This window comes from Hyperolius riggenbachi, chromosome 12 (genome assembly GCF_040937935.1).
Source record: "Hyperolius riggenbachi isolate aHypRig1 chromosome 12, aHypRig1.pri, whole genome shotgun sequence".
In the NCBI taxonomy this organism is placed as follows: domain Eukaryota; kingdom Metazoa; phylum Chordata; class Amphibia; order Anura; family Hyperoliidae; genus Hyperolius; species Hyperolius riggenbachi.
The window spans coordinates 13,850,894-13,864,007 of record NC_090657.1 but is presented as its reverse complement, the minus strand read 5'-3'; the positions used below and the strand labels follow the sequence as shown (position 1 = coordinate 13,864,007).

At 45.8% G+C, this 13,114-nt stretch overlaps 1 protein-coding gene across 1 annotated transcript in view; it reads left to right on the top strand.

The window, feature by feature from the left end:
- Nucleotides 1-13,114, top strand: part of TMUB2 (transmembrane and ubiquitin like domain containing 2) — an 83,304-nt gene that overhangs the window by 60,807 nt on the left and 9,383 nt on the right. The window contains exon 2 of the mRNA XM_068262531.1: nucleotides 6,503-7,146. Within this exon, the coding sequence (XP_068118632.1) occupies nucleotides 6,506-7,146 (641 nt within the window). The 5' untranslated portion in view covers nucleotides 6,503-6,505. The remainder of the gene's footprint in view (nucleotides 1-6,502; nucleotides 7,147-13,114) is intronic.

Genomic DNA, 13,114 nt, shown 5'->3' with positions numbered 1-13,114 from the left:
ACTGTGCTGTGTGATCTCCATGCTCCATCCAGTGACTAAGCATTACCTTGTACTCATACTGTGCTGTGTGATCTCCATGCTCCCCTCCAGTGACTGACTAAGCATTACATAGTTACATAGTTACATAGTTACTTTGGTTGAAAGAAGACATACGTCCATCGAGTTCAACCAGTACAAAGTACAACACCAGCCTGCTCCCTCACATATCCCTGTTGATCCAGAGGAAGGCGAAAAAACCCTTACAAGGTAAAAATTCCTTCCCGACTCCAGATGGCAATCAGATAAAATCCCTGGATCAACATCATTGGCATTACCTAGTAATTGTAGCCATGGATGTCATTCAACGCAAGGAAAGCATCTAAGCCCCCTTTAAATGCAGGTATAGAGTTTGCCATAACGACTTCCTGTGGCAATGCATTCCACATCTTAATCACTCTTACTGTAAAGAACCCTTTCCTAAATAAATGGCTAAAACGTTTTTCCTCCATGCGCAGATCATGTCCTCTAGTCCTTTGAGAAGGCCTAGGGACAAAAAGCTCATCCGCCAAGCTATTATATTGCCCTCTGATGTATTTATACATGTTAATTAGATCTCCTCTAAGGCGTCTTTTCTCTAGACTAAATAAACCCAGTTTATCTAACCTTTCTTGGTAAGTGAGACCTTCCATCCCACGTATCAATTTTGTTGCTCGTCTCTGCACCTGCTCTAGAACTGCAATATCTTTTTTGTAATGTGGTGCCCAGAACTGAATTCCATATTCCAGATGTGGCCTTACTAGAGAGTTAAACAGGGGCAATATTATGCTAGCATCTCGAGTTTTTTTACCTTGTACTCATACTGTGCTGTGTGATTTCCATGCTCCCCTCCAGTGACTAAGCATTACCTTGTCCTCATACTGTGCTGTGTGATCTCCATGCTCCATCCAGTGACTGACTAAGCATTACCTGGTACTCATACTGTGCTGTGTGATCTCCATGCTCCATCCAGTGACTAAGCATTACCTTGTACTCCTACTGTGCTGTGTGATCTCCATGCTCCATCCAGTGACTGACTAAGCATTACCTGGTACTCATACTGTGCTGTGTGATCTCCATGCTCCCATCCAGTGACTAAGCATTACCTTGTACTCATACTGTGCTGTGTGATCTCCATGCTCCCCTCCAGTGACTGACTAAGCATTACCTTATACTCATACTGTGCTGTGTGATCTCCATGCTGCCATCCAGTGACTAAGCATTACCTTGTACTCATACTGTGCTGTGTGATCTCCATGCTCCCATCCAGTGACTAAGCATTACATTGTACTCATACTGTGCTGTGTGATCTCCATGCTCCCCTCCAGTGACTAAGCATTACCTTGTACTCATACTGTGCTGCGTGATCTCCATGCTCCCCTCCAGTGACTAAGCATTACCTTGTACTCATACTGTGCTGTGTGATCTCCATGCTCCATCCAGTGACTGACTAAGCATTACCTTGTACTCATACTGTGCTGCGTGATCTCCATGCTCCCCTCCAGTGACTAAGCATTACCTTGTACTCATACTGTGCTGTGTGATCTCCATGCTCCCCTCCAGTGACTAAGCATTACCTTGTACTCATACTGTGCTGCGTGATCTCCATGCTCCCCTCCAGTGACTAAGCATTACCTTGTACTCATACTGCGCTGTGTGATCTCCATGCTCCATCCAGTGACTGACTAAGCATTACCTGGTACTCATACTGCGCTGTGTGATCTCCATGCTCCATCCAGTGACTAAGCATTACCTTGTACTCATACTGTGCTGTGTGATCTCCATGCTCCCCTCCAGTGACTGACTAAGCATTACCTTGTACTCATACTGTGCTGTGTGATCTCCATGCTCCCCTCCAGTGACTAAGCATTACCTTGTACTCATACTGTGCTGTGTGATCTCCATGCTCCCATCCAGTGACTAAGCATTACCTTGTACTCATACTGTGCTGTGTGATCTCCATGCTCCATCCAGTGACTAAGCATTACCTTGTACTCATACTGTGCTGTGTGATCTCCATGTTCCATCCAGTGACTAAGCATTACCTTGTACTCATACTGTGCTGTGTGATCTCCATGCTCCCCTCCAGTGACTAAGCATTACCTTGTCCTCATACTGTGCTGTGTGATCCCCATGCTCCCATCCAGTGACTGACTAAGCATTACCTTGTACTCATACTGTGCTGTGTGATCTCCATGCTCCCCTCCAGTGACTAAGCATTACCTTGTACTCATACTGTGCTGCGTGATCTCCATGCTCCCCTCCAGTGACTAAGCATTACCTTGTACTCATACTGTGCTGCGTGATCTCCATGCTCCCCTCCAGTGACTAAGCATTACCTGGTACTCATACTGTGCTGTGTGATCTCCATGCTCCCCTCCAGTGACTAAGCATTACCTTGTACTCATACTGCGCTGTGTGATCTCCATGCTCCATCCAGTGACTGACTAAGCATTACCTGGTACTCATACTGCGCTGTGTGATCTCCATGCTCCATCCAGTGACTAAGCATTACCTTGTACTCATACTGTGCTGTGTGATCTCCATGCTCCCCTCCAGTGACTGACTAAGCATTACCTTGTACTCATACTGTGCTGTGTGATCTCCATGCTCCCCTCCAGTGACTAAGCATTACCTTGTACTCATACTGTGCTGTGTGATCTCCATGCTCCCATCCAGTGACTAAGCATTACCTTGTACTCATACTGTGCTGTGTGATCTCCATGCTCCATCCAGTGACTAAGCATTACCTTGTACTCATACTGTGCTGTGTGATCTCCATGTTCCATCCAGTGACTAAGCATTACCTTGTACTCATACTGTGCTGTGTGATCTCCATGCTCCCCTCCAGTGACTAAGCATTACCTTGTCCTCATACTGTGCTGTGTGATCCCCATGCTCCCATCCAGTGACTGACTAAGCATTACCTTGTACTCATACTGTGCTGTGTGATCTCCATGCTCCCCTCCAGTGACTAAGCATTACCTTGTACTCATACTGTGCTGTGTGATCTCCATGTTCCATCCAGTGACTAAGCATTACCTTGTACTCATACTGTGCTGTGTGATCTCCATGCTCCCCTCCAGTGACTAAGCATTACCTTGTACTCATACTGTGCTGTGTGATCTCCATGCTCCTCTCCAGTGACTAAGCATTACCTTGTACTCATACTGTGCTGTGTGATCTCCATGCTCCATCCAGTGACTAAGCATTACCTTGTACTCATACTGTGCGGTGTGATCTCCATGCTCCATCCAGTGACTAAGCATTACCTTGTACTCATACTGTGCTGTGTGATCTCCATGCTCCCCTCCAGTGACTGACTAAGCATTACCTTGTACTCATACTGTGCTGTGTGATCTCCATGCTCCCCTCCAGTGACTAAGCATTACCTTGTACTCATACTGTGCTGTGTGATCTCCATGCTCCATCCAGTGACTAAGCATTACCTTGTACTCATACTGTGCTGTGTGATCTCCATGCTCCCCTCCAGTGACTAAGCATTACCTTGTACTCATACTGTGCTGTGTGATCTCCATGCTCCATCCAGTGACTAAGCATTACCTTGTACTCATACTGTGCTGTGTGATCTCCATGCTCCCCTCCAGTGACTAAGCATTACCTTGTACTCATACTGTGCTGTGTAATCTCCATGCTCCCCTCCAGTGACTAAGCATTACCTTGTACTCATACTGTGCTGTGTGATCTCCATGCTCCATCCAGTGACTAAGCATTACCTTGTACTCATACTGTGCTGTGTGATCTCCATGCTCCCCTCCAGTGACTAAGCATTACCTTGTACTCATACTGTGCTGTGTGATCTCCATGCTCCATCCAGTGACTAAGCATTACCTTGTACTCATACTGTGCTGTGTGATCTCCATGCTCCCCTCCAGTGACTAAGCATTACCTTGTACTCATACTGTGCTGTGTAATCTCAATGCTCCCCTCCAGTGACTAAGCATTACCTTGTACTCATACTGTGCTGTGTGATCTCCATGCTCCCCTCCAGTGACTAAGCATTACCTTGTACTCATACTGTGCTGTGTAATCTCCATGCTCCATCCAGTGACTAAGCATTACCTTGTACTCATACTGTGCTGTGTGATCTCCATGCTCCCATCCAGTGACTAAGCATTACCTGGTACTCATACTGTGCTGTGTGATCTCCATGCTCCCATCCAGTGACTAAGCATTACCTTGTACTCATACTGTGCTGTGTGATCTCCATGCTCCATCCAGTGACTAAGCATTACCTTGTACTCATACTGTGCTGTGTGATCTCCATGCTCCCATCCAGTGACTAAGCATTACCTGGTACTCATACTGTGCTGTGTGATCTCCATGCTCCCATCCAGTGACTAAGCATTACCTGGTACTCATACTGTGCTGTGTGATCTCCATGCTCCATCCAGTGACTAAGCATTACCTTGTACTCATACTGTGCTGTGTGATCTCCATGCTCCCCTCCAGTGACTAAGCATTATCTTGTACTCATACTGTGCTGCGTGATCTCCATGCTCCATCCAGTGACTAAGCATTACCTTGTACTCATACTGTGCTGTGTGATCTCCATGCTCCCCTCCAGTGACTGACTAAGCATTACCTTGTACTCATACTGTGCTGTGTGATCTCCATGCTCCCCTTTAGTGACTAAGCATTACCTTGTACTCATACTGTGCTGTGTGATCTCCATGCTCCCATCCAGTGACTAAGCATTACCTTGTACTCATACTGTGCTGTGTGATCTCCATGCTCCATCCAGTGACTAAGCATTACCTTGTACTCATACTGTGCTGTGTGATCTCCATGTTCCATCCAGTGACTAAGCATTACCTTGTACTTATACTGTGCTGTGTGATCTCCATGCTCCCCTCCAGTGACTAAGCATTACCTTGTCCTCATACTGTGCTGTGTGATCCCCATGCTCCCATCCAGTGACTGACTAAGCATTACCTTGTACTCATACTGTGCTGTGTGATCTCCATGCTCCCCTCCAGTGACTAAGCATTACCTTGTACTCATACTGTGCTGTGTGATCTCCATGCTCCTCTCCAGTGACTAAGCATTACCTTGTACTCATACTGTGCTGTGTGATCTCCATGCTCCATCCAGTGACTAAGCATTACCTTGTACTCATACTGTGCGGTGTGATCTCCATGCTCCATCCAGTGACTAAGCATTACCTTGTACTCATACTGTGCTGTGTGATCTCCATGCTCCCCTCCAGTGACTGACTAAGCATTACCTTGTACTCATACTGTGCTGTGTGATCTCCATGCTCCCCTCCAGTGACTAAGCATTACCTTGTACTCATACTGTGCTGTGTGATCTCCATGCTCCATCCAGTGACTAAGCATTACCTTGTACTCATACTGTGCTGTGTGATCTCCATGCTCCCCTCCAGTGACTAAGCATTATCTTGTACTCATACTGTGCTGCGTGATCTCCATGCTCCATCCAGTGACTAAGCATTACCTTGTACTCATACTGTGCTGTGTGATCTCCATGCTCCCCTCCAGTGACTAAGCATTACCTTGTACTCATACTGTGCGGTGTGATCTCCATGCTCCATCCAGTGACTAAGCATTACCTTGTACTCATACTGTGCTGTGTGATCTCCATGCTCCCCTCCAGTGACTGACTAAGCATTACCTTGTACTCATACTGTGCTGTGTGATCTCCATGCTCCCCTCCAGTGACTAAGCATTACCTTGTACTCATACTGTGCTGTGTGATCTCCATGCTCCATCCAGTGACTAAGCATTACCTTGTACTCATACTGTGCTGTGTGATCTCCATGCTCCCCTCCAGTGACTAAGCATTATCTTGTACTCATACTGTGCTGCGTGATCTCCATGCTCCATCCAGTGACTAAGCATTACCTTGTACTCATACTGTGCTGTGTGATCTCCATGCCCCATCCAGTGACTAAGCATTACCTTGTACTAATACTGTGCTGTGTGATCTCCATGCTCCCATCCAGTGACTAAGCATTGCCTTGTACTCATACTGTGCTGTGTGATCTCCATGCTCCCCTCCAGTGACTAAGCATTACCTTGTACTCATACTGTGCTGTGTAATCTCCATGCTCCATCCAGTGACTAAGCATTACCTTGTACTCATACTGTGCTGTGTGATCTCCATGCTCCCATCCAGTGACTAAGCATTACCTGGTACTCATACTGTGCTGTGTGATCTCCATGCTCCATCCAGTGACTAAGCATTACCTTGTACTCATACTGTGCTGTGTGATCTCCATGCTCCATCCAGTGACTAAGCATTGCCTTGTACTCATACTGTGCTGCATGATCTGGTCTTTCTTGTATTCCTGTATTGTCATATTGCTGTATGTCACCCCTAAATATTGTCTGTAACCTAAACTAATGTCCAGCGCTGCGTAATATGTTGATGCTTTATAAATACAATAAATAAATAATACTGATTCGGTCTCTAATCCTCTTTTCTTTCCCTTGTTTCCCTGTAGAACATGGGCATGGAGTCACCTCCGGCCACTATGATAGAAGGCCTTGGCGATGAGGTGACTATTGCAGTTGGTATCTTCATCCTGCTCTTGGCCCTCATTCTGGCATGGCTGTCCACCTACGTGGCCGAGGGCAGCGACCCGCTGCTAGGAAGCCTGATACCCGCTGGACGTAGAGAGCCTCTTTTGGGCCTCAGCAATCCTGTGCCCTCTAATCCGGAAGCCCAGAGGACTGTGGAACCCCAAGTGGAGAAGCCAGAGGAAGCAGAGCAAGGGCAAGGCGGAGAGCAGGGTGCCGGAGGGGAGAGTCCTAACCTTGACCAAATGCTGGATATACAAGGAATGCCGAAGCGCGGCCAGCCAGTGCCGTCTGCAGGAGAGACAGAGGAGGATCTGGCAGCGGGAGAGGCGGATGAAGTGGACAGCTCTCAGGGAGTCACCGGGCGTAAAGAGCTGCAAGGAGAAGGTGTGGAGCAGGAGAGCAGCACCGGGCAGCAGCAAGACCACGAATGGAAGAAGAAAGCGGGAAACAGCCAGGAGCAGGCACAGCCGGAAGAGGCGCTAATAACCGTCCGGCTAAAGTTTCTCAATGAAACGGAAGAGGTGGCCTTGGTGGGGCCCGATGACACCATTGGAACACTGAAAAGGTGAGAAGGGCTGTAATGCAGAGATTGGGACTTCGGTAGTCAGTCAGTCTGTCAGGAACCAGCAATACTTTTACATAGAATAGTTTCTGGAGGGATTACTGGCTGTTGGGCTCCCTGGATCAGTCCATCTCTGTGCAGCATCAAGAGAAGTGAGAGCTATATGGAGGCTGCCATATTTATTTTCTTTTAAACAATACCAGTTGCCGGGCTGTCCTGCTGATCTCTTTTGCTGCAGTAGTGTCTGAATCACACAACTGAAACAAGCATGCGGCTAATGCTGTGAGGCTTCAGTCAGAGCACCTGATTTGAAGGCTTGCTCCGGGTCTATGGCTAAAAGCATTGAAGGCAGAGGACGAGCAGGACAGCCAGGCAATCTGCAATGACATTATGCCAAGAAATATTTTATTCTAAATGTGTTTTAATGGGGAAATAGGAAAAAATGTGGGAAAAAATTATTATTTTTCAGTTTTCGGCCATTATAGTTTTTAAATAAAGCATGCTACTGTAATTAAAACCCATGAAATGTATTAACCCATTTGTCCCGGTTATAAAACCATTTAAATTATGTCCCTATCACAATGTTTGGCGACAATATTTTATTTGAAAATAAAGGTGCATTTTTTTCAGTTTTGCATCCATCCCTAATTACAAGCCCATAGTTTATAAAGTAACAGTGTTATACCCTCTTGACATAAATATTTAAAAAGTTCAGTCCCTAAGGTAACTATTTATGTGTTTTTTTTTTATTGTATTTTTTTTTTTTTAATTACAAAAAAAAAATAAAAATTGGGGAGTGTGGGAGGTAATGAGTTAATTTATTGTGTAAATGTAATGTTTGAATATGTAACATGCTTTTAGGGTGTAGTTTACTATTTGGCCACAAGATGGCCACAGAGTGTTTGTTTACATGCGACCTGCACGAGCGGCGGGAGCGCGGACAGCGGCGGTAGCGCGGAAGGTACGGATTTCTCCGTCCCTGGTTTTTTAGGGGGGAAAAAAGGGACGGAGAAATTCGTACCGCTGGGGGTAAAGTGGTTAAAGGAAATATGTCGGCATCCACATCACTCTCACTTCAGGTGTCCTTTAAGAGGTCTTTTAATCCAGTGTAAAGTGCAACACGTAGAATGCTGATTTTTCTGTTTGGCTAGAGTGGAAAAAGCTGCCAACCTATTGAGCGTTTATTGTTGTTAATCTCTCCAGTGGCTGCCATCGTTCTTTTTTTAACCACTTAAGGACCACGCTAATTGAAATCTATGTCCTGTTTTGATGCTGATCTGTCTGGCAGGGCGTAGATTTCAATACACCGATGTCACGTGTTCTCGTCGCTCTTGACGATCTCGCCGCTCTCTCCCTGCCATAGCTCCCTCGCTCTGCCGTCTCTATGACAGCAGAGTTCCTGTGAGCAGGTCAGGAGCTGATTTCATTGGTTCCTGGCCGTGTCTATCAACGTAAGCAACTCCCATTGGCTTATATTGATAGACACATTCAGGAGCCAATGAAAGCGACTCCTGACCGGCTCACAGGAACTCTGCCGTCATAGAGATGGCAGAGTGGGTGGCTGAGGTCCCCGGCGTGAGGCGGGTATGTGCAGCGATTCAACGGTATTCCGCCGTTTCTGGTACCATCTGTCCCTGGTCCTCAAAGGATACCCGAGGTGACGTGTGACATTATGAGATAGACATGTATATGTACAGTGCCTAGCACACAAATAACTAGGCTGTGTTCCTTTTTTTCTTTCTCTGCCTGAAAGCGTTAAATATCAGGTATGGAAGTGGCTGACTCAGTCCTGACAGGAAGTGACTACAGTGGGACCCTCACTGATAAGAAATTCCAACTATAAAACACTTTCCTAGCAAAAAATGCCTTTTGAGAGCAGGAAAGCGATAAAAAGGGACAATAGTTCATAGATTTTAGCTCTGACATACTTCAATGAATGTGTCATTGAGCAAAAACAATAACAGTTAGAATTTAGGAGTAGATTTAAACAAAATAAAACTGTGGAATATCTTAAGTCATTTTTAGGAGAAGGAAGATGGATACAATCGTTTATTTCATTAGTTTATTTTCACATTGGGTGTCCTGGCTGTCCTGCTAATCCTTCTTGTAGGCTTATACTGCTGTTCCCTAGTGGCACCATCGGATCAGATTCTCTAGCTTTGGCTAGAGCGGAGAAGCATTGTAAACGCCGTTGGGTTTGAATGGCTGTCTGGGTTTCAGTTGAGGGAGCTTGGGAAAGCGTTAGTGGGCTTTCCTGAAACAAGTTCCCTCTTCCCTGGTATCAGTGAGTTTTTGCCACCATGATGACAAACACACAAACTGCACTTAGTAAATCATCTGTGGCTGAGGCTGCTGTGGCCTAGCCTGCCCTCCATGCAGTACATTATCTGTGCAAAGTTCCGATTGCAGCTTTCACTAGTCCAGGACAGTCAGCACAGTGAAAAGTGAACTTTGTCCTTTATCAGCTACTGTACTAAACATATTGCCCTTTGCCTTGTTACTCTTCCGCTGTCACCTTTGCAGTGAGTTACACGTATAATGGTGTGTTTGTCATTTGGGACCAGTATACAGTATAATCTCATGATAATAAACTCTGATATAGTAAACATTCCGGTATGGTAAACTACCTCTACCGGTCCGGCCAATCTTCATTATAAGTCTATGGGAGCAACGGTTGGTGTAGTAAACAATGATATAATAAAACTTGTTGTAGTAAACATGTTTTTTGGCCCCTACATGACAGTCTGGATATAGTAAACAGTGGGCGGTGCATGCGTCATATGTCAATGGGCGGAGCATGCATCATGTCAGTGGGCGGTGCATACATAATACGTCAGTGTAAGAAACAATACGTTGGTTGCTATTGGCAACAACCCTACACCTGTGTTCCGGCACCAGCAACTCATTAGAGCTGCAACTCACAGGAAGTGAGATAACGTGACACTCATCACAGCAACAGCATAGGAGATAGAACTTCTTAGGCATCCTCAAAGTTTAGGAGTTTATTCAGTAAAACAGATATACAGTACATGTGGTTACATCTTAGCAAAGCAGATTGTTCTGTAGTAAGTCCTTTGCGTACAGCTCTTGGCTCCCTTGCATGGAAACCAGGTTTTAGCTTATGTTCCATCTAGACTACGTGATATCTAAACTACGTTGCTCTTAGTCTTTAATACGGATCACCAAAGAGTTAAATGTGACATCATCTGAGCCATACCCCCAAGCCTACAATTGGCGGGCATGGGCATGTGACCCACCTCATTAATTAATATTCCATTGCTTTTATAACCTAGTTGCGAAGAATGCAATGTTTTGTAAATATCGGCTTTGTTTACCGTTTCTGTTGTCTAACATTCAGGGCAGTTAGACCTTAGACCTGATAACCCATTATGTGGCCTTCCACAAGGAACAGGTTCCTTGTAACTGACTGCATCATTTCTTCTCCGAGAAACTCTGCTTAAAGGGTAGACTCTGCAAATCAAGTCCTTTAACTAAACTAAGTTAAAGCAACTGAGGCCTTACATTCTAACAGTCACTAGGTGGTGCATGCGTCATATGTCAGTGGGCGGTGCATGCGTCATGTCAGTGGGCGGTGCATGCGTCATATGTCAGTGTGAAACCCATGGTCTGCTGCTCTCTTCAGGCTGGTTGCAGGTGAATGGATGCCTGATAACACATGTAAGAAAGGAAGAATGGCACCAGCGCTGGATATACTGTACTGTACAAATAGGCAGCCTGGGGAAAATGACAAAAGATGTGAACATAGAGAAGAGTGGATGCAGTGTTACCACTTCCTCTTTGCAATCACCGAAAAAAGTATTGTCACAGTCCTCCCACAGGATTGTACGCACCCCTGGGTATTTCTTTCCCTGTTAGTGTTGACACTCCTGGTAGCTTATGGAGCGCAGTACAGGGTACTTTCACTTGTAGTGCAGATCAGAGGGGGCTTACTCACTGCAAAACTAAGGAGAGTGGAGAGGAGAGTGCTAAGTCCCGCCCGCGGAGGTATCGGAGCCACTCACATTACAGATGCGAGTGGCTTATCATGATTGGCTGCATTTTGAAGAGAGGCTTCACGATTGGCTCAAGTGTTTTGCAGGACGCATCCTGCAAGCCCCACCCACAGAGGTATCGGAGCCACTCACAGGAAATAAGTGATTAGTCACAGATGAGGGGTAATTAGACAGGCTTAACTCTCGAAATACATATAAGGTGCATTTCTCTATCCTTTTCCTTCTGTCCTGTGCAAGAGTTCAGGTCCACTTTAAGGTTCCTCATATTTTTGACGCTTTAGCTGTGGCCCTTTGATACAGCAGTAACATTGTAATTGCTTTTACCATCTTAGTGATATACCAGTATATATTTTTTTCAGTACAGTTTAGGCTTTCTTTGGGTAATATTTTTTCCCAAAAACTATTTTATTTTATAGTCATTTTATTGGAAATAATTAGGAGTAATTACAGAAAATACGCATTTTCATTTTTCACCATTCCCAATTTTTACATGACACATCCCACAATTATACAACACATAAAAAATTATTTTTTGGCCCTTCCTGGTTGAAATGATACCCTATATGGCATATTGTATTACTAGCTGTACATGTGACAGACGGTTACCCCCTGCCTTGGGCTTCTGTAGCGAGCGCATGCGTTCGGTGAGTTTGGGAGCCGTAGTGCTGTACAGATGCATCACTAGGCGACCATAAAGCAATGCGTCTCTAGAGCATTGGGGCGCCAAACTTTCTCCCTAGTGATCGCATCCAATCGACACATGCAGCAGTCATTAAAAGTGTATAAACAGGTTTGGGCATTGCAGGGGTTAACAAGGGATTAATAGGCTAGGCTGGGGTTTGAAACTTAGAGCCGACCCAAACCAAACATTTTTTTTATTCAAAATATTTAGTTGCAGCACTCTGACACATACAAAGATAAATAAACACTCCTTCAGTCCTATGAGCATTTCAGTGCATGCTTTTCACCCTTCTCTTTTCATAACTAGGGTTATACTGGGGCAGCCATTAGCAATTCCTCCTTTGCAGGACACCACCTACTCCACCAGTTTGCCGGATTCTGTCCCGGCAATATGAAAGGAAGGGAGGGGTTCCTCCAATAAATGTAAAATATTTTATATTTGTCATCATGCAGCTGAAAAAAAGCTGCTATTTATTATTATAATTTAGAAAATAGATTTTATTTCTGAAATCTTGTATGTTTTAATTTGGGTCCACTTTCAAGGAGTTCTGTGGGTGGGTGCTGAGGATAAAAAACGCCACTTACCTGGGACTTCTATCAGCCCCCTGTAGCAGTAATGTCCCACGCCGTCGTCCTCCGATCTGCTGTTCCCCGCCGCCAGCCCCGGTCTAGCGCGGCATGCCGTCCAACTACGGCTGCACGGCCGTGCTCGCTCCCGCCCACGTCATCGGAAGCTTACTGCCCAGGCACAGTACAAGAAAACTTTGTACTGCGCGGTAAGCTTCCGATGACGCAAGCGGCAGTGCGCACTATTGTCAGATGAATAATTGACTGGTACCGGCGGCGGGAAACGAGTGATCGGAGGAGGACGGCGTGGGACATTACTGCTACAGGGGGCTGATAGAAGCCCCAGGTAAGTGGCGATTTTTATCCTCAGGCCGCAATAGCAGCATAGGGGGAGATATTGTGGCTGGGAACGCGAAGAATCACTCGCGTTCCCAGCCTGTCGGCGGCTGACGGCGAAACCGGAAGTAGCCGCCGGCGGGGACAGGAGTATCGCAGCGACTCTACGTGGGCACCGATCAGCTGCAGGGGGCTGAGGGAAGCTCCAGGTGAGTAAAACTCATTTTTTTTTTTTATTTAGGCTTAAGGTTCACTTTAAGGCAGTGGTGTCAAACTCAAATACAAAGTGGGCCAAAATTGTACACTGGGACCTAGTCGCGGCCCAACCTCAATATCTACTGGCCGCCTTCCTCCCTTATGAAGTTCTCTAGTGT